This window comes from Heteronotia binoei, chromosome 15, assembly GCF_032191835.1.
Source record: "Heteronotia binoei isolate CCM8104 ecotype False Entrance Well chromosome 15, APGP_CSIRO_Hbin_v1, whole genome shotgun sequence".
NCBI classification, from domain to species: Eukaryota; Metazoa; Chordata; class Lepidosauria; order Squamata; family Gekkonidae; genus Heteronotia; species Heteronotia binoei.
In genome coordinates this window covers 30,941,321-30,966,190 of record NC_083237.1, presented here as the reverse complement: position 1 = coordinate 30,966,190, position 24,870 = coordinate 30,941,321, and the positions used below count along the sequence as shown (strand labels likewise).

At 51.3% G+C, this 24,870-nt stretch overlaps 1 protein-coding gene across 1 annotated transcript in view; it reads left to right on the top strand.

The window, feature by feature from the left end:
• Positions 1-13,208: 13,208 nt before the first annotated feature.
• Positions 13,209-24,870, top strand: part of GREP1 (glycine rich extracellular protein 1) — a 31,790-nt gene continuing 20,128 nt past the window's right edge. The window contains exons 1-3 of the mRNA XM_060255012.1: positions 13,209-13,325; positions 22,654-22,710; positions 24,292-24,345. Coding sequence (XP_060110995.1) covers positions 13,259-13,325; positions 22,654-22,710; positions 24,292-24,345 — 178 coding nt within the window. The 5' untranslated portion in view covers positions 13,209-13,258. The remainder of the gene's footprint in view (positions 13,326-22,653; positions 22,711-24,291; positions 24,346-24,870) is intronic.

Sequence of the window (24,870 nt, the reverse complement as noted above, 5' to 3'; positions counted from 1 at the left end):
TCACAACTACCCCCGATTCCCAAAACAAAGGCTGTCTTTGCATGTGAGACATTTCACACAGCTCCCCCTTATCTTCTACAGTTGGTGGTTACATTTCTGGTGGCAATGTCCTTGCTGCCTCTAGGGGGGAGGTGAGAATCTGCCAGGCACTTTCTACTTCAAAGACTGCCTAACAACCTTTGATATTCCTGGGAAGCTACTCTTGGGTTATTCCCTACTGGGCGCCCCCCCCTGTACTGTTCTACTAATATGGGTTAGTAAGCATATATCTTTATTAATCAATCTGGTTAGTGATCAGCATTCAGGAAGAGTATCAATGAACAGAGTCTGACATGCAGCAGCAGCGCTAATTCGTCACCCACGATGAAGTGCGTAACGCTCGAACCGACAAATCTAGTTTTCCCCATTGTTTGGTCATAAAGGAAGCGCACATCGGGCGGTGTGTCAGCGTGTTTCCGTACAGATGTCTGTACGGCATCTAATATATGGTGGACGTCTTCGTAATAGCCCTGCTTCACCTGGAATTTGTTTCTAGTAGTCTCGCTACAGATTTGGAACATCTGTGGCTTACTGAGTGTGTACCAGGTGCGGTGATACTGAATTTCCACCAACCCCACTTCCCACTCCCCCCTCAAATCTAGAGGCTTAAACAAGCGCACCGTGAAAGCCGAACTGGTGTTTTCAGGAGATAGGTTCTTAGAACCGTTGCTGGGCAGCGTGATGTAAAAACTGTCATCTTCCATCCTGCTCAACGATGTCTTCAGCCGGGACCCAGCTGTTAAATTTGGGGGGCCACCCCTTCCACTTCATTAAGATCTGCTTCTGTTTCTTGTTTGTCCGAGTTTTTATAATTTTCTCTATCTTGTATGTTCTGTCTTTCCAATGAGCCACTTTCTGCAACTCCTCTGTGTAAAACCCTCCTAGGATCGGTTCACTGTCAAAATCTACCAGGTGGTACATGGGCATCTCGCCTCTTCCCCCCACCTCTTCTATAATAAATATTTTTTTTGTAAAATTCTGTTCATAACCCTTCTCAAATGTCCCCTTTGTTCTAGAGACCCTCACGTGGTCCCCTTTTCTAAACAGAACTTGTGTTTCTTTTTTGGGAGACCCCAGGACCACACCATACACGCGCCTCCATTCTGTAAGCGCATTAGAGGGTTTGACATCTACAGGACGCGTCTGAATAGTTCTATGGTGACTATGATTATAACTTTTGACTAGATCTTGTAACACATCCGTATACTTAAAAGTGTTCTTGTGTGTAAAATATCTCACATCCTGGTCTTTAAAGTTCTATTAAACCGCTCCACTACAGCCGCCTTCACCTCATTGTTGGTGACAAAATGGCAAACTCTGTGTTGCTTTAACAGAGCACCCACTTTTTTATTGAGAAACTCCTTGCCCCTGTCAGTTTGCAGCTTCTGAGGGACCCTCCCTGATCCTCTGAAAATGCTTTTAAAAGCAGTTGCAACCCTTATCTTTCAGAGGCACCACCCACACGTATTTCGACAGGATGTCTATCACTGTCAGAATATATTTATAGCCCCTGTTGTAATTGAAATATTGCTGCATATCTACCAAATCCGCCTGCCACTGCTTGTCAACATTCCCCATGATTACCTTGTTCCTTTTGAAGCGTACCCTGACCGGTTTATGCATGCTGTATGCGTCCTGATCATCCAACCACTCTTTCACCTCATTTCTGCTCAGCTTATCCCCCTTCTTAGAGGCTTCCTGAAATAACGGCTCAATACCCCCAAAACTTCCAACCTCCCGCGGATTATAATAAATCCCTTTTAACACATCCCCGTGACGCGTCATGACACTTTGCTCTCTTTTGCCACAATGAAAGTATTTTTTATTAGGCTGCATATATACAGAAAAACGGGATCTTCACTCTGACTCGTTCTGATTCTCATCTTTTTCTCTGAGTTGTTTCTGCTTCTCAGCACGCTCCATCACTTTCCTTTGCAGAAATTTACAGAGGTCTGCCCCCTTTAAACACCGTAAACTTTGGAACATCTACAGACGCGCTTTGGGCACCATATCCCTCCTTTTGAAACAGGGCGACCAGTCCGCAGCGGTAGCAACAGACTGGGTTCATCTCCTCGCTAACGCATCTGGCCAGTAGTGCAAAATCAACGGGTCTGTCCCACACCTGTGTTCAAAGAAGAAAACACATTTTTAGTTCAAATAGCGCTTTGTTACATTCACACAGTTGGTGCAGTTTTATTACACTTGTAAAGTACCACACGTGGAGACGAGAGTAGGGCAACATGGGTTTATTCCATGGTACGATACAAGATGGAGAGAGAGAACACGCGGGCCGGCTCCCGCATATATACAGTTGCCGGACTATTCAACCTTCTGGCCGGTCCAATGTTGACCGTCCGAATTTCCCGCCACACGCTGTGATTGGCGGATTGGCGCGCCCAGCGCGGAGGCACTTGGGTGTTACTCAGTTGCCTCCGCGGCTGGGGTGGATGGGTGTTATTCTGCTATCGTGGTCTTTATGAACTGGTTGCCTCCAGTGGGCGCCATACACTACACTCCTCCCCCCTTAGTTAGTAATATAGTCCTGGAGGTAGGCGGGGGGTCGACGCTCCCATGCAGAACGCCTCGGTGTTGCTTGTGGTGCCGGGGTTGCTTCCGCCTCTGGGGTTTCCCCGGGGGTCTGAGCGTTGGTGGGTTGTGGGTCGGGGTCCGATGGTGGGTCCGCCTCTGCCGGTGTGTGTGGCCTTGGTGTCGGTGCGGGTGTCGTTGGGCTCTCCGCGGGCCTGGCCCCCTCCCTCATTTCCAGGGGTACCTCCGGGAGGGTCCGGCGGCGTAACTGATCGATGTGCCGGTGTAGAATCTGGCCCCCGTCGGTGGAGACCTCGTAGTGGCGGGAGCCCATAACCCGTAATACCCGCCCGGCGACCCATTCTGGGCCTGCCGCGTAGTTGCGGGCGAACACCGGGTCTCCCGCGAAGAACCCCCTAGTCGCGTCTCTGACCTCTGGGGACCCGCGCACGTCTGGGGCTCGGTCGGGGTTTAGCCGATCTAGCCTTGTGGTGAGTTTGCGTCCCATGAGGAGCTCGGCTGGGCTAACCCCTGTGACTGGGTTGGGAATGACCCGGTTGTCAAAGAGGAACGCGGCTAGCCGGTGGTCCCAATCGCCCTGCACTATTCTGCCCAGGGCCTCTTTTGTTGTTCGGACCATCCGCTCGGCCTGGCCGTTGGTGGCCGGGTGGAAGGGCGCTGACCGGATGTGCCTAATGAGGTACCTCTGGAGGAACCCCTGGAAGTCCCCCGAGGTGAATGCTGCCCCGTTGTCCGAGACTATGGTGTCCGGAATACCGTGGGTGCACAGGACCTTACGTAATGCCCTAATGGCTGCAGCTGATGAGGTAGACCCTACGGGGATGACCTCTCACCATTTTGTGTATGCATCCACGATGATTAGGAAGATCTGTCCCTGGAACGGCCCAGCAAAATCGATGTGTAGCCTGGACCACGGTTTCCTGGTGGTCTCCCATCGTGTCGCTGGGGCACTGGGTGGGTCCGGCCGCGACTCTTGGCATGTGCCGCATCTCCGGACCCAGTCCTCTATCTCACTGTCCATCCCCGGCCACCATACGTAACTTCTGGCTAGGGCTTTCATTCTCACGATGCCTGGGTGTGTTTCGTGGAGTGAATCCAGGACCCGTTTCTGCAGAGGGGGGGGGACTACTACCCTGCTTCCCCATAACAGGCACCCTTTGTGTGCTGCGAGTTCCTCCCTCCGCATTTTGTAGGGTTTGAACTCTTCCCCCATGTTCCCCTCTGGCCACCCCCTCACCACCCAGTCGAGCACCCGCGCTAGGGTTTTGTCTTTTCTGGTGGTTTTAGCCACCTCTGCCGCATGGAGGGGTTGCTCCGGCAGTGACTCGATTGACATGACCTGGTGAGCTGGGGCTGGATCGGGGCCTGTGTCCGGGAGCGGCAACCGGCTGAGAGCGTCCGCGTGGCCCATTGCCTTGCCCGCCCTGTGAACCAGCGTGTATGTGTACGAGTTAAGGAATTGATTCCATCTCAACACCCTCTGGGACAGGATTTGGGGAGTTTGTCGGTCTGGGGCCAGCAGACCCAAGAGCGGCTTATGGTCCGTCGCTATTGTGAACCGGCGCCCATATAAATAATAGTTGAATTTATGGACCCCCGCCACTATGGCCAGGGCCTCCTTGTCGATTTGCGCGTAGTTCCGTTCCGCCGAGGTCAGGGTGCGCGAGTAATATGCGACCGGGACCTCCCGGCCATCCGGTAACTGGTGCCCCAGGACAGCGCCCACCCCGTACGGCGATGCATCGCAAGCCAGGATGACCGGGAGGCGCTCGTCGAAGTGATGCAGCACCGCGTTGGAGATGAGGACGTCCTTAACTGCCTGGAAGGCGGCGGCTTGCCTCTTTCCCCACACCCATGGAGCTTTTTTGTCCAGTAGACGGTGTAGGGGTTCGGCAAGGGCCGCCTTGTGGGGTATGAACGTGTGGTAAAAATTGAGGACCCCCAGGAAACTCTGGAGTTCCGCTTTACACGTGGGGGCAGGGGCTTGCACAATGGCCCTGGTCTTTTCTTCGGTCGGGTGGATTCCCTCTGCGTCCACTGCGAATCCCAGGAACTCCACCCGGGGCACCCCCAACATGCACTTCTCCCTCTTAACTTTCAGTCCAGCGGCTTGGAAGCGGCGGAGCACCTCCCGGAGGCGGTTGCGGAATTCCTCCGGGTCCGGGGCGGCGATTAAAACATCGTCGAAAAACGGCTGGACTCCGGGGATCCCTTTAAGGAGAGCATCCATTATACTCTGGAAGATCCCCGGAGCCACGCTAACCCCGAACTGTAGCCTGTTCACCCTGAACGCCCCCCTGTGGGTGACTATCGTTTGTGCCTCCGCTGTTTTGGCGTCCACCGGGAGCTGCTGGTAGGCTTGGGCCAGGTCCAGCTTCCCGAAAATCTTGGACCCCGCAAGGGCTGCCAGCACGTGGCTGACCACTGGCACCGGGTATGGGTTGTCTTGGAGCGCTTTGTTAATTGTGCACTTGTAATCTGCACATATTCGCACGTCCCCGTTAGGTTTGACCGGGGTCACTATGGGGGTTTCCCACGGGGCGTAGTCGACCGGCTCCAGGACCCCTTGGGCTACAAGGCGGTCCAACTCTGCCTCGATCTTGGGCTTTAAGGCGAAGGGGACCCGCCTTGCTTTGAGCCAGATCGGTCTGACCGTCGGGTCGAGCGGTAGGGAGATGGCCGGGCCCTTGTAGCTCCCTAGCGACCCATCAAAAACGTCGGGGAATTCTCCGCACACACCCCCGAACCCCCCAGTAGTGGCTGTGCGCACCACCTCTACTCTGATTCCCAGGGGGCCAAACCATGCTAGCCCCAACAGGGTGGTAAGTGGCCGCTTGACCACCAGGATGTCCAGGGGGCCTCTGAAGGACCCCCGCTCCACCTGCACCCGTGCCCACCCCGCTATTTGGACCGGGTTTTGCTGGAAGTCCCGCAATATGAAATTGGCTGGTCGCAGCTGCAGCCCCTGGCCGGGCCGTAGCCTTCTCAGGGTCTCCTCCGCAATTATGGAGATGGAGGAGCCTGAGTCCACTTCCATGGTGCAGGGGGCCCCGTCTATGAGGACCGCCATCGTTATCTTGTTGGGGGTGGTGAGGGGCAAATTCAGTACCTGAAGTGAGGTGGAGGCGGTGGAGTGGGACTCTGCGGACTCGTGGTGGGCGGTCGGTCGCTGGCGGTTGGGCTTGGTGCGGCAAGCCCGTGCTATGTGGCCGGTCTTTCCGCAGCTCCGGCAGTCCCAGGTCCGGTACTGGCAGTCCCGCCGATCGTGGGGGTCGCCGCAGCTGGCACACTTGGCCCTTTCGTTGGTGCGCTGGCTCGGTCGTTCGTTGGCTCGGGGTCGCTGTGAAGCTTGGGCGACGGATCCTGGGGCGCGTCGCGTCTGGAAAGCTTCTCCCTCGTCCTGGTGCTCGGGGTCCAGCTCCTCGTGGTGGGCGGTCTCGGTCTTTGCCCGGGGAAACGTCCGGGCGGTCCTTTCGCTCGCCACTGCCTCGCTGAAGGCTCCCTGGAGGGTGAGCTCTTCTTTGGCGAAGAGCTTCTGCTGGAGCCTTTCGTCGCGGAGGCCCCACGTGAATCTGTCGGCCAGGGTTTCTTCCAGCTGGGGAAAGTTGCAGTTCCCGGCGAGTTTTCGGAGGGCCGCCAGGTAGTCGGCGGCGGACTCTCCCGCGGTCTGGTCCCGTTTGTGGAACAGGAATCTGCGAGCCACCCGTGAGGGCTGTGGTGAGAAGTGGCCCGTGAGGAGTCGGATGATCTCGTCGTAGGACTTCTCCGCCAGGCGGGCGGGCGCCGAGAGACCCTTAGCGATCTCGAACGTGGCAGGCCCGCAGACGCTTAGGAGCACATCCCGCTTCGCCCCGGCGTCGGTGATCTTGTTGGCCCGGAGATAGAACTCGACCCGTTCCGAGTAGGACTCCCAGCCCTCGGGATTGGCAGGGTCGAAGGGCTCGAGGTAGCCGGTGATTCTGCCCTGGTTGGCCATGATGGCGGTGGCGGTCGTTCGTTGCCCAGATCTCCGTCGTAGCCGATGAGGCTAGAATCCCATCCTCGTCGCCACTGTAAAGTACCACACGTGGAGACGAGAGTAGGGCAACATGGGTTTATTCCATGGTACGATACAAGATGGAGAGAGAGAACACGCGGGCCGGCTCCCGCATATATACAGTTGCCGGACTATTCAACCTTCTGGCCGGTCCAATGTTGACCGTCCGAATTTCCCGCCACACGCTGTGATTGGCGGATTGGCGCGCCCAGCGCGGAGGCACTTGGGTGTTACTCAGTTGCCTCCGCGGCTGGGGTGGATGGGTGTTATTCTGCTATCGTGGTCTTTATGAACTGGTTGCCTCCAGTGGGCGCCATACACTACAACACTTACATCAGGGAATAAAGCCACAATGCATGGGCGGTTGTCTTCTTCTTCCCCCTCCTTGACTGGATCAGCATACGTTGACGGTTCAGGTGTTTGCGCTTCATAAACCGGGGGTTCCCTCACCTTTTCCACGGCTTCATGCTCCGTGTCTGCTCCAGAATCTCCAGAGGTATTCTCCATGTCCGCTCCAGAATCACCGGCGGTACCATGCTCAGCATCTGCTAGGGAATCTTTCTCACCATCCTTCTTTACAGATTGAATGTTATATACGGTCATGCATTCCCCGCAGCTACTTGGTTCCGGCTTCACAGGGACGACATCCGCCACCTCCGAATCTGGGTGAGTTTTCCCTACCTTGTCAGGAAAAAAAGTGTCTAAGTCTTTCTATTTCCCTTCTAGACATCCGCATCCCACTTTTTAAAATAAAAAACTTACACCCGGATATAAATCTCGCACGCAGGGAGATTGCAGGTGTTTCATTTTCTTTCTCACCCAGATGCATTCTTGATACCAAGCTATTTCTTCACAATAATCACAACATGAAGGATTCACTTTCTCATGTGCAACTTCCACAATTTGTATAAACTGTTCCCACCTCACATCGTCATAGTCGCTCTGCAAGAGAAAAACAGTGATGTTTATTTTGTCCCCCACACCACCCTGGATTTTCTCACGTTCCCTGCTACTTACCATCTCTAGGTAATATTCGGAGCACACTATACTTTCTTCTTCTTCCTCCACCTCCTCTTCCTCATCCTGTCCGGTCTTGTGTGTCGCGTTTTTCACACAACTACTCTCTTGACAATATGTTATCGTACTACAGAATTTACAACAGTTTGTTCCCACTCTACTATGCGCCAGTTCCAGAATTTGAACAGTCTCCAATACAGTCCTTCATCCTCCATATGCAAGAGAAAATACACAATATATATACTTTTCCCTGTAAAACATAGCTTTCCCCCAAAGCACCACTTTTGTATATGCACAAATGCCCTACATTAGGGATGCCAAGCTCCAGGTGGAGATCTCCATTCCCCAATGGAGGCTGTTGTCCTCAGACCCCATAGATGTTTTCTCCCACAGGAAACATCTGGCATTCATTTGCGGGGGGGTCAGGAGGTCAGGAGCCCCATCAGGACAGTTGCCTCAGTTCCCATTGTCAAAACTGGCAGAACGTCAAACAAGACCCAAAACTTGTTGCAAAGTATAGGCATTTATCCGAGAACTACAGTGCTGGAGCTTCAAGATAACACTGATGCCTGAGCCTGGCATCTAGTTACATTTTATGCGGTTAAGACAGCAACAATAAAGCAATCTTTCACACGGTTTACAGACAAGTGTCTCGTTCTCAGGAGTTGTTATCAGAAGAGAGGATGCAGTCCCGCTGAGAGGGCCTGCTCCGCCTGGCTTCAAAGGGCCACCTGCAGATGTTGACCAGGGGTTATCTGTCACCCTCCAGTGATCACAGGGTGTTTGAAATGCAGAGCATTTTGTGTTAGTTACAGAGGCAAAGCATTATGTGTTAGTATTGGGTTACAATATGGAGTCAGTATGGCTAACCTCATGTAAGAAAGTTACAAGTTCTGACACCCATAGGAAACATCTAGCATTCATCGGTGGGTGTGCGTGTGCATGTGTAGGCGGGGCAGCTGTCACTTTGGAATGAGGCTTGATGATGATAGGTACCCCCTATCTACTACTGTTCTTGCCTCTCCCAGACAGGGAGGATGCATTTTGTGAGACTTTCATGAACAAGAGCTGGCAGGGAACACAAGATTACCCGCTGTCACAGCCTCCAGACAGTTTAAACATACTTGGGACCTGGGAAGGGGAAGGTGGCGGGATTACACAGCTGGCTTGGATGTGAGTTTTCCAAACAGGCAGGCCGGTGAGTTACAGCATAGGGGTGGAAGCCAAGTGGCCATTTATTTTGGCCAAGGATGTCAGGTTTTGCGAATGACCCTGCAGTGGGCCTTTGAAGTCAACAGGGCAGGTAGGCTGAGCTCACTCATACTCTTTTTTTCTCAATGACCAAAGGCTGCTGTGTGTTTTTCGGAGCTGAGCATCAGGCAGGAGTTTAACAGGTGAAGCTGTTCCAGCAGGGCTGCAAAATCATGGTACAGCAAGCTGTCCCCACTGGATTTTCACCACTACTAAGGCTTATATTTCCGCCAATGTCTTATTTTCCTGTGCTGTGCTTTTCAAAAATTTTATTGTTGCTCCAGTTGGTTGCTTTAGCAGCTGGTTTTATTGACTTTTACTGATCAAGAATGATTTTATAAAATGCTTTTGCACTGCCTCCAAGGCTTAAAATAATAATATGGATTTCAGTCAGAAGCCCTGTCAGATAAAAAGGCAACTTTTCAGCCCAGAAGGATCTGATTCTGTCCTGGGGGAGAAGAAAAAGAGTTGGTTTTATACTGCACCCTTCACTGCCCAAAGGAGTCTTCGAGTGGCTTACAATCGCCTTCCATTCCTGCCCCCATAACAGATACCCTGTGAGGTAAGGCGGCAGTGAGAGAGCTCTGAGAGAACTGTGACTGACCCAAAGTCACCCAGCTGGCTTCACGTGGAGGAGGAGAGGAGACTCAAACCTGGTTCTCCAGATTAGGGTCCACGACTCTTAACCACTTCATCAAACCAGAAGAAGAAGGTGCTGCGTCTTTAGAAGACTAAATGGCATGATCATCACATCTTGGAAGCTAAGATGCAGGGTCGTTACTTGGAAGGGAGACCACCAAGGAAGACTCTGCAGAGGAAGGCAATGGCAAACCACCTCTATTTCACACTTGCCTTGAAAGCCCCTTGCTGGAGTTGCGGTAAGTCAATTGTGATTTGATGGCACGTACGTATGTACAATGCCAGTGTAGCCTAGTGGTTACAGCATTGAACTAGTCTAAGAGACCTAAGTTGAACCCCACCCCCACTGGATGGATCCAAGCATCCTTCAAGGAACCTTGTTCCAGCCTACGCTGACTTCCTGCAGCCAAAGTGGCTTTTCCTCCAACAGAAGAGGCACTGAAGTTGAAGGAAGGCTCCTTAGGCTTCAGGCTGTGCTAAGTGGAGTGGCAAGAGAAAGGAAGGATCCACCCATCTGTCATGGAAGCTCAAAGACTGATCTATGGGAGGGGGACATCAAGTCAAGCTGACTCCCAATGACCCCTGGTGGGGCATAAAGGCAAGAGACGTTCAGAGGTGGTTTGCCATCTGTGTCACAGCCTGGTGTTCCTTGGAAGTCTCCCATCCAAGAACTTGCCATGGCTGGTCCAGCTTAGCTTCTGAGATCTGACAAGACTGGCCTTGCCTGGGTTATCCAGGTCAGAGCCTCACTGAGTGATCTTGAGCCAGTCACTGGAGTAGATGGAGGAGAGCAATTTAAGCTGGAGGAAGAGCCACTTAAGTTGGAAAAGGGCTGCTTAGAGGATGGTTGGATCCACCCCATGCTCTCAGCTGAACCTACCTCACTGGGTTGTGGTGAGGATAAAATGGAGGAAAAAAGAACAACGTTGCAAGCCAGTTTGGGTCTCCATTGGGGAGAAAAGCTGGATATTTATCTGAATAAATTAATTGTGAAGGACTGGGCTAGAAGGAGAATTTCCAGCTGCCAGGAGGATGCAGAGTGGAGGACAGCGCTGGAATGCTGCATAGGCTGTCTATCAAAGAGCGTTTGCAGAAGCCGATTCATTCAAAGCAAGGAGGCAGGGTACATAACAACGCTTTTCATACTGTTGTGTTCACTGCATGTGGAAGGTGCAGAATGTCTAGCCAAATTGTGCCTCTGAAAAGATTCCTGGAGGATCTTCAGTCAAAAGAGCTGAATATCAAGACAGAATATTTGTTCCAGAATAGGGTACAGAGGAGTGGGCTAAGTAGGGCAAATTGGGTGGCTGGACCTCTGGGCTAAGCCCCTGCACCTCTCTGTCTGTCTAGCACATTGTTAACCTGCCCTTCCTCAAGGAGCTCCAGGGAGGGGAGCATACATCGTCCCTCCATTTTATCCTCCCATCAACCCTGTGAGTAGGTTAGGCTGAAAGCATGCGACTGACCCAATGTCTCCCAGAAAGCTTCCGCAGTAGAGTGGGTCTCCCACATCCTAGTCTGACATTCCAACCACATGGGTCTCCCTTTCCCATTGTATCTTCAGGCCACTTGGCAAGCTTCATGGCAGGATGGGAATTTCATAGAATCATAGGGCGTTTTCGCACTGACCTTAATCGACAGCGACGTCCCTCTTCACCGCGCAGGATCTGCGCGGATTTTGCACCAATTGCTGCGGAGCACCCGGAAGAGCCGCAAAGTCCCACAGCTTTTGCAGCGCAAATGGAAACTGGTTTTTGGTGGTTTCCATTTGCGCCGCAAAAGCCGCGGGACTTTGCGGCTCTTCCGGGTGCTCCGCAGCAATTGATGCGAAATCCGCGCAGATCCTGCATGGTGAAGAGGGACGTTGCTGCCGATTAAGTTCAGTGCGAAAACGCCCATAGAGTTGGAAGGGACCTCCAGGGTCATCTAGTCCAACCCCCTGCACAATGCAGGAAACTCCCAAATACCTCCCCTTAAATTCACAGGATTTGAATCCAAGCCTTTTGCACCCAAGACCAGCATTGTCTGACTGCTCTACGCAAATATAGCAATGGCCAATGGCATTGATGGCTTTAAAAAAGAACTAGACAAATGCATGGAGGAGAGACCTAACAACAGTTTTAAGCCGTAAGAACTAAACAGAGCCTCCACATTCAGAGGCAGCATATCTCAGTTGCTTGAGAAGGGTGCAGTGGCAGAAGCAGACAGTCGCATTCACATTTTGCTTGGAGCCCTTTCTGAGGCAGCCGACATGCCACTGTGAAAAGTAGGACGCTAGTATAGATGGACCTTTGGTCTGACCCAGCAGGGCTCAGCTGTCAGGGGTAGACTGGGAGGATAAAATGGCCCTGCCAAAGCCCCTTCCCCCCCACCCATCCCATGCTGCTCTGGCTGCACCCCAAAGAAGGGAGTGAGGCTGTGCTGGGTCCATCCCTCAAACCACAATGCGAGTGAGACCATCTTTCCCCTCACAACTGAGGCCACCCATTGGGCCTGCTTTGCTGCCCCTTTTAGGGTCAGCTTACTGCCCCTGCCCCTCACTTGGGATTGGAGTGGTCTTGGCAGGCAGCCCCCCCCCCAGCCATCAGCCCCCCCCCCAGGACTTCTCCTGGTGGCCTTAATTTCAATCCGCCCTTGTCAGCAATGTGCAGAGTAGCTTTTTTTTCTTTGTCTAGCGAGCCACCACAGCCTATGCACAAATGTCTGCCATCAGCAAAGAAGGACTTCTGGGCAGGGTTGCCAGCTCTGAGTTGGGAAATTCCTGGAGATTGTGGGGGGTGAATCCTGAGGAGAGCAGAGTTTGGGGAGGGGAGAGGAGAGGAGAGGAGAGGAGAGGAGGGGAGGGGAGGGACCTCAGTGGGACATCATGCCATAGAGTTCACTTTCCAAGCAGCCATTTTCTCCAGGGGAACTGGTCTCTGTCGTCCGGAGATCAGTTGTAATGCCAGGAGATATTCAGGCCCCACCTGAAAGTTGGCAACCCTAGCTGAGAGAGCATTTGTTGTCATCATTTCCTGCACTGCACTGGAGTGAAGCTGTATCTGTGACTTGTGGGATATAAAAATGGGAAAGGAAAAGTTTCTGGGAGGGAAAGGAAGCCCCTGTGAATAGGGGATATGGAGATGTAATAGCTGCCTGCACAAAGCGTTGTGTTGGGTGGGCTTGAGGATGGCTGACTGTGTGAGCTTTTTTGTGCACTTAAAACAGACACAATCCTTACTTATCCTGCAAATGAACTGGAGACAGTTCTCAACCTCTGTTTCCCACCTGTACGACAGAAACAACAACAACCTTCTTGGCAAAGCTGTTAGATCAGCCAACACGCTAGATACTGTAAAGCGTTCTGAGGAAAGTTTAATTTAGCATAATGATAATATAATGAAGGCAGAAGCAGCGATAGCTGGCTGGGTGTTTGTCTGGAGCATTGTGTCTGCACATTGGGGTGCAAAGATGTGTCTGACAGCATTGCCAGCTAACAAGGGCATAAGCGAGTGAGTGTTAAACATGGCTGGGTTAACAGCAAGGTGTTGCTGTGTCTGAATTGCCTAGCCCTCTCCTGGGGGAATCTGCTGAGAGCCCATTGGGTAGAATGAAACAGGGGTGGCCTGCGCAGCCAATGAAGGGAGGAGGCAGGCAGGAGACGGGGCATGAGCAGGGAATAAAAGGAGCAGCCCCCTCCCAAGCCCCTTGTGGGGTCCTGAGAGTCTGAGAAGTTCCTGCAGCTTCACCATGATGAGACTGAATCTCTGCACTTCGCTTCTTCTCTTGTGCCTGGCCAGGGGGAGTCTCCAGGGTGGTAAGTCCAGGAGACGCGGTGGGGGCAGTGGGGGAGGATTAAGCAAGGAAGAAGCAAGAGAGGGAGGAAAGAGAATGGAGTTACTTTCTTTGTATCAGAGGGATGGTACATCTTTCCAAAAAGGAAAACCATATGCAACTGGAACTTTTTTTAATGTTTGAATAAAGTGATTACTAAAGGGAATACATCAAAGGCTTATGAAGTTATGAACAATGTGGCGGGGGGGGGGAGAGAGAGAGAGAGAATAAACAGAGAATCTCACTTGTAACATTAGAAGTAGGGGGGCTATATATCCAATGCAATTGATTGAGGGTATGTTCAATATCAGCAATGGGGAAACATTTATGTGCGCACTACTGAATTTACCTATGGAATTCAGTGTCATGATCAGTTTTATTTAGATTTCCATAGCTCCTTTGTCTCCCCAGTGGAGACTTAAACCAACTTACAACCTTATTCTCTCCTCTTCCATTTTATCCTCACAACAGCAGCCCTGTGAGGTAGGTTAGATGGAGTGTGTGTGTGTGTGTGAGTGAGTGAGAGAGAGAGAGAGAGAGAGAGAGAGAGAGAGAGAGAGAGAGAGAGAGAGAGAGAGACCGGCCCAACATTGCCCATCAAACTTCCATGACAGAATAGGGATTTGAACCTGGATCTCCCGCTTTGTCCTGACACTTTGTCCACTCTGTCGTTCAGTCATGCAGGGTGCAAAGACAGCCGCTGCTAGCTTTAATGACCTTTTGCAAAGGATAGGTCCATCAATTAGCTATGATAGCCAAAAATAGAACCTTCATGGCCAGAGGCAGGATACCTCAGCTGAAGGGCATGAAACAAAAAGCGATTAGTCAAGCTACGCTCGGTCGGACAGCATCTGTGCAGCCACTGCTGAGTGCTGGATGACAAATGGAAATTTGGTCTGATCCAGTGAGGCAACTCTTCTGTTCTTACCAGAAAAGGGGTCTTTAGGAAACAGCACAGAGAACAATACATGAAACGTCTGGATCCAAAAATGCAGAGGGAGTATGCAGGAATAATGAATGAGTTCACTTACCTTTAGGCTTGCACTTCCAAAGCTGGGTGTTAAATTTTCACAGCTTCTGTACCACTGCCAAACTTACCTGAAGACAGGGAGGGTGCAAATGAAGGTTGACAGTTTGGTAGTTAAGCGCATAAACCTATGCTGGTGATGGGTGGGATTCTGAGTTCTTGATTGTCTTTTAGTCATTACAAAGCATCTGCTAAGTTCATGGGGAGAACCACAGACAAATATTCTGTCATGGACAGAATCTGACGTGCCGCCAGCTCAATGGCATCGAAGCCTTCTGAGAGTTAATATTCTTGGATTCCGTTCTCATCTAGGGAAGCAGAATTTCTTCCTGATCTTAACTTTCAGGGTTTTCCCTTCCCAAGGCTCAAGTTAGTTGGTACCACATACACCATTCTTCTGAGACGGTCGAGGTGGTCTACATGGGATTCCTAGGAAGTCGTCCATGAAAGCATTGACCAGAACTAGACCTTAGCAAGGTGGCTTCCAACTATATCCTCAGCTGGATACCAAACTGTTATTGAATACAAAACTGCCTTTTACTAGCTCAGACCCTTGGTCCACTAGGGTCAGCATCTACTCAGATTGGCAGCAGCTCTCCAGGGTCTCAGGCTGAGGTCTTTCACATCACCTCCTACCTGCTAGGCTTGCCAATCCCCAGCTGGGGTCAGGGGATCCCCTGGTTTAGAGGCCTCCCCCCAGCTTCAGGGTCATCAGAAAGTGGAAAGAGAGGGAAATGTCTGCTGGGCACTCCATTATATCCTATGGAGACTGATTCCCACAGGATATAATGGGGAACTGATCTGTGGGTATCAGGGGGGGGGCTGTTTTTTGATGTAGAAGCACCAAATTTTCTGCCTAACATTCAGTGCCTGTCTTCAAAATAAAACCCAAGTTTCAAAAAGATTGGACCAAGGGGTCAAATTCTATGAACCCCAAAAGAAGGTGCCCCTATCTGCCATTATTTCCAAGTGGAGGGAAGGCTTTAAAAGGCATGCAGACTGCGGTCCTTTTAAATGTGATTATCAGAGCTCCCTTTGGAGTTCAATCATGCTCGTCACACCCTTGCTCCTGGCTCCACCCCTAAAGTTCCCAGATCCTTCTCAAGTTGGACCTGGCAACCCTATACCTGTCCCTTTTAACTGGAGATGCTGGGGATTGTACTTGGTACTCTATATGCCAAGCAGGTGCTCCACTGCTGAGCCATAGCCCTTCAGCTACATTGATTACCAAGTGCACTAGATTTCTTTTGGGGTTTTTTGCATCATTGTTTGTATTGGATGCAGCCAGTAGGATAGCCACTCAAAGGATTCACATAGGAAAACAGCCCTAAGTGACTTCCAGATACGGTGTGAAAAGATTTGCCTCCACCTGGGCAATATCAACAAGGGGGATGGGAATGGGCAAGAACAGAGTCCACATGCCCACTTTTCTGCCCCGCTTGCTCTGCTGCTGCTTCCCATCCTCTGTGTTCCATTATGCTTGCACCCCCTCCTAGCCTACCAACCCTTTAAAGGGCTATCCCCCCTTTCTTTTTCTCATGTGTACTGTAGTGCTGCATTGTGACTTGGTAAAGAAAAGGGGGGAAAGCCCTTTAAAGGACTGAAAGTGGTGGGGGATGCAGAGCATAGCACTTCCATTTGGAGGGGGAGCTTGGCTTTGGGTGCTCCTCCTGCAGCTATTCCACCGTTTCCTTTTTACTTTGAATATAAAATTCTGGAGAAAAGGGGGGAAATGGGAGGCAGATGAGCCGTGCCGAGATTGGGCATAATGTCCCCTGGACACTGCCCCTCACAGGGAGCTTCCTGCTATCACCCATGGTAGGAAGTCCCCTGGGGAAGCAAGCTTCATCCTATATCAGTGGAATCCTAAACAGAGATATCCCTGTCTAAGGACTAAACTAGACATTCCATTTCTTGGCCACACGGGAACTTGCAGCTAAAAGCTCCAGGGTTTTGTTTTTTTTAGCAGGAACGCACAGAAACACAGTTCCAGCTGATCTGGCACCAGGGGGTGTGGCCTAATATGCAAATGATATCCTGCTGGGCGTTTTCTACAAAAAAGCCCTGTGTGAAACAACGGTGATGGCAGGGGGTGTGGCCTAATATGTAAATGAGTTCCTGCTGGGCTTTTTCTACAAAAAAAAGCTCTGAAAAGCTCCCTATGGGAAAACACAATCCTGAGGCCTGATTGGGGCTATTTGGGATCAGGAAAATGGTGTGAGGAGTGAAGCCCCTCCTCCCTCTGCACTGTGGTTTCAATCCAAATTGCAGCATGTCTGAATTGAGCTCCCGCAGGGAACTTGCATCTGCTTTGTGACTGAAAGTCCCACTAGTGGCTACAGGTTAGATGTAGACTCAAGTTCGGTTCTAAGTTCATTCAAGAGAGGTGTCACTCCGCTCAGGATTGCACTGCAGATCATTTAATGAGATCTGGCTCTTCCATAATGCCCCCCTTCTCCTCCTACACCACCACCACCTTTTTCAGCCATACCATTAAGAGGGGATTCCTGCATTCCACCTTCCTTTTGCAAACCCCATAACTGCCCCTTGGCCTCTGACCTGTCCATACATGAAGAACTTTGGGAGGTCACAGCCTGCCCGCCCCCCACGTCCTGCCCCAGTCTGGCACAGAGATGTCACATTCCTTGCTAGCCCTGCATTGCAAGCAGAGGGTGGGGGCCCAAAACAGAGAACAGTTTGTTGTTCCATGGGGATTCTTCACTTAGTGGCCTGGGAGTGCTTCTGTTGGTGGGTTGCACCCCAGATGGAGGGGAAAGAACTGGAACTGAGAATCACCCTATAGAATGGATTGGCAGTAGATTTAAGACAGACAAAAGTGAGAAGCCCACCCAACAGGCATTTCACTTGTGGAATTCACTGCCCCGTTCAGGGCCACACACATGTGTATTCCTCACCGTGCTAGCTTCCCTCCCAAAATCCTGGGCATTTTAGAACAGGTGCAAAGAATTCTGTGGCACCCCCCTCGATGCATACAAAAATACATTTCCCAAGATTCCTAGGTTGATCAGATTATGTGGTTGTACCCTGAAAAAGGCAAGGAAAAACACTGAACCATGAAAAATGACAGGTGGTTAGAGTGTAGGATGCAAGCAATTGTGGTCAGTATTCTCCAAAGATGAAGCAAAGGGGATACAAACCATGTCTTTCTACATGCATTGCATACGAGGCCAATTACTATTCAGAGCAGCAGTAGCGGGTGAGCAGCCAAGCTGAGCAGATCCCGTCATCACAACTGAGCCCTAACAATGTGTTGTGGGAACGGAAAGGTTTTGACACTGCGAAACTCTTGTGAGCAGGGCACTACTGAATGTGCAACTCACAGGGTTGCCAACCACCAGGTGGGGGCCTGGAAATCTCCCAGAATTACAACTGATCTCCAGATGAAAGAGAGCAGTTCCTCTGGAGGAAACAGCTGCTTTGGGAGATGGATTCTAAGGCATTATATCCCCACTGGGGTCCCTCCCCTCCCCCGGTTCAGCCCTTAAATCTCTGGGAATTGCCCAAACTGGAGCTGGCAACCCTAGCCTCTGTTTTGTCAGATCCTGGGGACAGTCTGCTTCCCAATCCAGGATTCTTGCCAATGAAGGTCCGCCAGCATCAGGGCTACCAGGAACGTTTTGGTCTTAGGGTACCCCAGGAGTAGCACTTTTCCCTGTAGAATGTAATAGCAGCCATTCATATATCTGGGAGGCAGCAAAAGGGTACAAACATGAATTCCTTCCTAGTGGGAGTTAAATGTTCCTGGGGACACTAGAGCAAGTGTAGGCAACTGCTGGCATATTTGTAGAACAATTGCATGCCAGAACATTTTGTTCAGCATGCAGGGCCACTGCTGACTGAGCTACACCTTGATGGGGGTGCTGTTGGGCAGGGTGGGAGAAGACGTGGCTTATGCCTGCCACAGTCTCCCAAATATGCAAACTCACCAACCAGGTCCAAGGACAGCCCCTGTTTACTGGCTGCTAGGCTTCAGCTTGTTGTAGGGTTACCAATCCCCTGTTGGGGGCACGGGATCTCCTGGTTTAGAGGTCCTTCCCCCTTTTCAGGGTTATCAGAAAGTGTGGGGTGGAGGGAAATGTCCACCAGGCACTCCATTATACCCTGTGGAGACCAGTCGCCATAGGGTATAATGGAGAAGAAATCTGTAGGTATCTGGGGCTCTGAGGTGGCTGCTTTTTGAGGTAGAGGCATCAAATTTTAAGCATAGCATCTGGTGCCTCTCCTCAAAAAACACCCAAGTTTCAAAACTATTGGACCAGAGGGTCCAATTCTATGAGCCCCAGAGAAGGTGCCCTCATCCTCCTTTATTTCCAGTGGAAGGAAGGCATTAAAGGGAACACAGTCCCTTTAAATTTGATGGCCAGAACTCCCTTTAGAGTTCAGTTGCGCTTATCACAACCTTGCTCCTGGCTCCACCCCAAAATTCTCCTGGCTCCACCCCCAAAGTCCCCAGATATTTTCTGAGTCAGACCTGGCAACCCTAGCTTGTTCCCAATAAGTTTGGCTGAGGACAACCCCACCCCTTCATTTGTTGGTACCCCAGTATCTTCATGTTGTATTTCTCCAATAATACTGGTTATTTGCCACTGTTCCAAACAGGAAGATTCAGGCCTTTTTCTATCTTGGGTAACCCTGTCTGTCCTGGGCTCTGTCTCTTGGTCACTCTAAAATGTGGCAGATTGTTGCGAGCTGCATTTTCTGTGAAGATTATGACCAGTGTAGACAGAGATCATGTACGGAAATCAATTGGCAGTAGGCAGATAAAAGCAAATATTTCTTCACACACTACATAGCTTGTGTAGGATCAATCACATTTTTATCCTTCTCATCCCCCAAGAAGCTTGGTTCTTTCTTCCCTAATTAATATTCACAACAGATAAGGTCACCTGGTGTAGTGACCAGAACAGAGGCTTGAATTTGCGTCTTCCAGGTCTGAGTATAAGACCCTAACTACTAAATCAAACTAATTCCCATATCCATTGTTGCAGTTTTTATTGCAACAAATTATATTGAGATGAGCCCTTGGAGTTTGCTGACATTTTCAAATGATGTGTGTAAATTACTGGAAATCAAGGCTATCACCTATGCTAGCTGAATGGAACCTCCATGTTTAGAAGCAGTAGGCCTCTACTAAGGCCAAACAAGAGGGGGCTGCTTCCACCTAGGGTTGCCAAGTCCGTCTCAAGAAATATCTGGGGACTTTGTGGGTGGAGCCAGGAGACTTTGTGGGTGGAGCCAGGAGCAAGGGTGTGACAAGCATGACTGAACTCCAAAAGGAGTTCTGGCCATCATATTTAAAGGGATCGTGCTCCTTTTAAATGCCTTCCTTCCATAGGAAATAATGGAGGATAGGGGCACTTTCTTTGGGGGCTCATAGAATGGGACCCCCTGGTCCATTCTTTTTGAAACTTGGGAATTGTTTTGAGGAGAGATGCTGGATGCTATGCTGAAAACGTGGTGCTTCTACCTCAAAAAACAGCCCCCCCTGAGCCCTAGAGACCCACAGATCAGTTCTCCATTATACCCGAATTGATCTCCATAGGGAATCATGGCGTGCACAGCAGACATTTCCCTCCCCCCTCCTGCTTTCTGAGGACCCTGAAAGGGGAGGGCCTCCAAACCTGGGGATCCCCTGCCCCCACCTGGGGATTGGCAAACTTATAAGGGGGTGGGCTACCTGTCACAAGCGGCGCCGAAGGCCATGTAGCCAAGGATCCAGCCCAAGATGTGGGTGGTCTGCTCTAGCGGCACCTGCCACTGCCTGGAGCACACGAGGTCCCACTGGAAGGGAACAGGAGCCGGTGAGACGGCAGCATGGGACCTCAGACGGCCTTTGCACGCCGCCCTTCCTCCCGGGGGGGCCCAAGGCAGCTTCCACAGCGTCTGGCCCTGGCAACAACAGGCCCCTGCGAGGAAGGCCAGGCTGAGCGCGAGGGTGGGCCCACTGGAAGGGAACAGGAGCTGGCGAGATGGCAGCAGGGGACCTCAGACGGCCTTTGCACACCGCCCTTCCTCCTGGGGGACCCAAGGCGGCTTCCACGGCGCCTGGCCCTGGCCACAAGAAGTCCCCTGCGAGGGAGGCCAGGCTGGGTCCCCTCCCCCTTCCGCCTGCCTCCCATCGGGGGACCTGGGTGATGAGGGTGGAGTGGAGGCCGGCCTCGGGCAGGGCGTAGTAGTCCCAGCTGCGGGTGCAGGGCCCGGCGGGGCGGCTGGCGTTGTGCCGCCGTGGGGGATAGCGGTAGAGGAAGCAGGGGCTCCAGGCGCCATGGGGCCTGCGGGGCAGAACGGCGTCGAGAAGGCGGGCGACAGAGGCGTTGCGCAGGGCCGGGTCGGGGTGGCAGTGGTGGGGCGGTGTGGCGGAGAGCAGGAGCCCCGCAGCCAGGCCCAGCACCAGCGGCACCGCCGGCAGCCCCGAGGCCGCGGCCAGCAGCCGCCCGCGCCGTCCAAAGCCCCCCGCCGACCCCAGCAGCCGCCAGTCGAAGGCCATGCGCTGCTGTAGTCCCGAGGGAAAGGGAGGGGAGGCTGCCCGGGAGCGCCGTCGAGGGTCGGGTGGTGGCGGCGCGGACAGGCCACTAGCTGCCGCCTCCTCCTCTCCGCTCCCGGGTCTGTTGGCTGGTGGGAAGGCCCGGCCCAGGCGCCCTGCCCAGCTCTCTCTCCCCCCCCCCCACCCCCAGCCCTCAGATTTTTTGAGAGCGGGGGATGAGGCTGAAAATTTGGGGGTCCCCCGCCAGGGCGGGAGGGTTGGGAAGCCTACTGCCACCACACCAATTCGACTACAGTTGGAAAGAGAATGCTGGATTTGATGGATGGTTCCTCTGTTTCAAGAAGGAAATCGTTAGCTTCTCGACACTTGCATTTGAGTCCAGAACTAACAGCAGCCAGTAACTCTGAGTTAATTAAAACTGATAAGTTGTGCGCTCTTGTGTAGGGTACTTTCTGCTTTGAAGGGTAAGGAAATCTTTGTAGAACTGAGAAAAAGGAGGTTTCAGGCAGAGAAAGCTCTTGTGGTTAGAGTGGGGACTAGAGAGACCTGGGTTCAAATCTCTACTCAGCCATGGGGCTCACAGAGTGACCAAGGGCCTATTCCTTTCTTTCCACCTGACTTACCTTACAAGGCTGTTGTAAGATAAAACAGAGGAGAGAAGAAATCTAACATCACCCTGCACTTCTGGAAGAAAGGCTGGGGGAGGGGGGCAGAATTTAGAGTCTTGAGGCTTTGCCTGCATCCCATAATAATTTCCCCTCAGCCTTCTTGGACTTGACTGACAGAATGTCCCAACATGAGGAGAGCTGAGGGGTTCCTATGCCCAGTCTTGCGTCACATCTCTGGCACAAAGATGCCACATTCCTTCTGTGTCGTTGCCAGCCCTGAATACAAAAGTCTCCTCAGTGGCCTCATTTGTGGAGGGGGGGTGGATTGACTCCCCCCCAGAAAGCTATAAAGGCAGGCAGACAGGCAGGGCCAGGTCCCCGAGCCAGGAGACAGGGCAGGGTCCTAAGCTAACCACTGGCTGGAATGTCTCCCCACTATTATTAAATAATCGCTTGGCATCAGGGGCCCTCAGCTGTGAAAGGAGCTTTGTGGAAAACCCCAGACCAGGCTTGGTGGAAGTTTTCCACCAGATGCCAGGGAGCCACACTCTTGGCAAGCAGAACAACAAAAGATTCTTGTGGCACCTTTCAATTGGCTCTGGTTCTTTATTTGCATAGCCCTTGCTCATAAAAGCTTGCAAACAAACAGGGCAGAGCTGATCAACAGTGTAAGAATCAATTATTTGTCATACTGCTCCTTCCTCCCATTTCCTATTCACAGCGCCTCAGCAGCCAAAATGGGCAGGAGTCCTCAGACATTTTGAGATTGTGGGCACAAAATGGCTGCCATAAAATGGCTGCTGCAGCCACAAAATGGTAGCCTCAGCTTACCTTCAGTCACACAGTGAAGATCCTTGTGCTGTGGTGGCAGCTGCTGCCAAAGCAATTTTTTTTATTTTAAAAAATTTGCACAGCCAATCAAGTCTCCAATAGCCAATGGAGCCTTGCAGGACAAAAGCTCCACCTGGTCCTACCCACTTTCTAAAAACTAGCGAGCACCAGAAAAGGTGTTTGTGAGCGCCCTAGCACCCAGATGCATCGTACTGGGGACTCTGGGTTAGGGTTGTGGACCAGGATCTGGGAAACTCAAATTCAAATCCTTAGAGATCAGCAAAATGTTCTGAGGTTGTGCATGTGACTCATTATCCTTTTTGTTTTTGATACACTGCAGCAGTAAAGCCACAAGGAAATGGCCGAGGGGGCCCTTACTTCCCATCACTGATAAGGGGTAAGTATACATTGGACACACGCATTGGTATTGCTTCCAGATCAGTGGGAACACTACTGAACGGGTAGCTTTAAATCTGCATAGATTTACATGGAATTAATTTTTGTGCACAAACACAATTGTGCGTTTGTATCTCTGGAAGAGATAGCAGTAAATCAGGTGGTAACGGTCTGTAATAGATCACCTGCCAGTTTCCTTCTTTTAAAAATGAGGCTTAACTGAAGGAGACATCAAAACAGGTATGGGGGTGGTGGGTAGGATCCAGCCACCCTTTTCTCTCATTCTTGCTCCTTCTGTGTGGCTTTTATCCATGCATGTCCCCTGATACTTAGCTTGGCTTTTTTGAGAGATCAAAGGTATCCTCCTCCTCCCTTTGACACCAGAAGAAAAACTGGTTGGATCCCATCCAAGGAGATCAGGCTCCCAGTTGTTGTTCAGTCGCACAGTCTGACTCTGTGACCCCAAGGACCAGGTCATGCCAGGCCCTCCTACCATCCTCCGAAGTCTGCTCAAATTCATGTTAGTTACATCAGTAATGCTGTCCAGCCATCTCATCTTTTGCCGTCCTCTTCTTCTTTTGCCTTCTGTCTTTCCCAGCATCAGGGTCTTCTCCAATGAGTGCTCCCTTCTCATTCTTTGAGCTTCAGCTTCAGCATCTGACCTTCCAGGGAACAGTCAGGGTTGATTTCCCTTAGGAATGGCTGATTTGATCTTCTTGCAGTCCAAGGGACTCTCAAGATTCTTCTCCAGCACCACAGCTCGAAAGCATCTATTCTTCTGCACTTGGCCTTCCTTATGGTCCAACTCTCACAGCCGTAATATTACTACTGGGAATACCATAGCTTTGACTATACGGATTTTTGTTGGCAGGATGATGTCTCTACTTTTTATTATACTGCCTAGGTTCGCCATAGCTGTCCTCCTAAGGAGCAAATGTCTTTTAATTTCATGGCTACAGTCATCATCTGCAGTGATCTTGGATCCCAGAAATGTGAAGTCTGTCACTACTTGCCAAGGAGTGATGAGGCTGGATGCCATGATCTTAGGTCGTTTTCGCACTCACCTTAATCAGCAGCGACGACCCTCTTCACCGCACAGGATCTGCGCGGATTTCGCACTAATTGCCGCGGAGCACCCAGAAGAGCCGGAAAGTCCCGGCGCTTTTGCGGCGCAAACGGAAACCGCCAAAAACCAGTTTCTGTTTGCGCCGCAAAAGCGCCGGGACTTTCCGTCTCTTCTGGGTGCTCCGCGGCAATTAGTGCAAAATCCGCGCAGATCCTGCGCGGTGAAGAGGGTCGTCACTGCTGATTAAGGTGAGTGCGAAAACGACCTTAGTTTTTTTTTTTATATTGAGTTTCAAGCCTACTTTTGTGCTCGCCTCTTTTCACCCTCAACAAGAGGTTCTTTAGGTCCTCTTCACTTTCTGCCATTAGAGTGGTGTCATCTGCATATCTGAGGTTGTTGATGTTTTCCCCAGCAATCTTAATTCTGGCTTGTGATTCAGGCTCCTAGTCTGAACATCTATTGATCCAAAGGAGTTCTATGTCCCACTTCTCAGGTGTTCTATGTCCCACTTCTCAGGTGTAGGAGGTGTGCAGCCAGGAGCCGAACTGGGACCAGCTGGAGCCAAAGCAGGTAAATGATACAAATATCTTCGGGTTGTCTCTGCATTCCAGAAATAAATGATAGTTTTAAAAAGCCATATGTTTTTTGCCGTCTGTTATCATGAGAACAGAGTCCCGTGGCACAGAGTGGTAAAGCTGCAGTACTGCAGTCCTAAGCTCTACTCATGACCTGAGTTCAATCTCAGCGGAAGCTGGGTTTCAGGTAGCCAGCTCAAGGTTGACTCAGCCTTCTCTCCTTCCGAGGTCAGTACAATGAGTACCCAGTTTGCTGGGGGGGAAAGTGTAGATGACTGGGGAAGGCAATAGCAAACCACCCCATAAAAAGTCTGCCGTGAAAACGTTGTGAAAGCAACATCACCCCAGAAACAACTGGTGCTTGCATAGGGAACTACCTTTACCTTTTTATCATGAGAACACTGGTATACATTTTGCCCCTTTATTTACAGCAGCTAAGTGACTGTTAACTCTGCTTCTGGAATATGCTTAAACAAGGGTTCTGAAGTATCTCAAAGCAGGAGTGTTCCATGGATGTGGC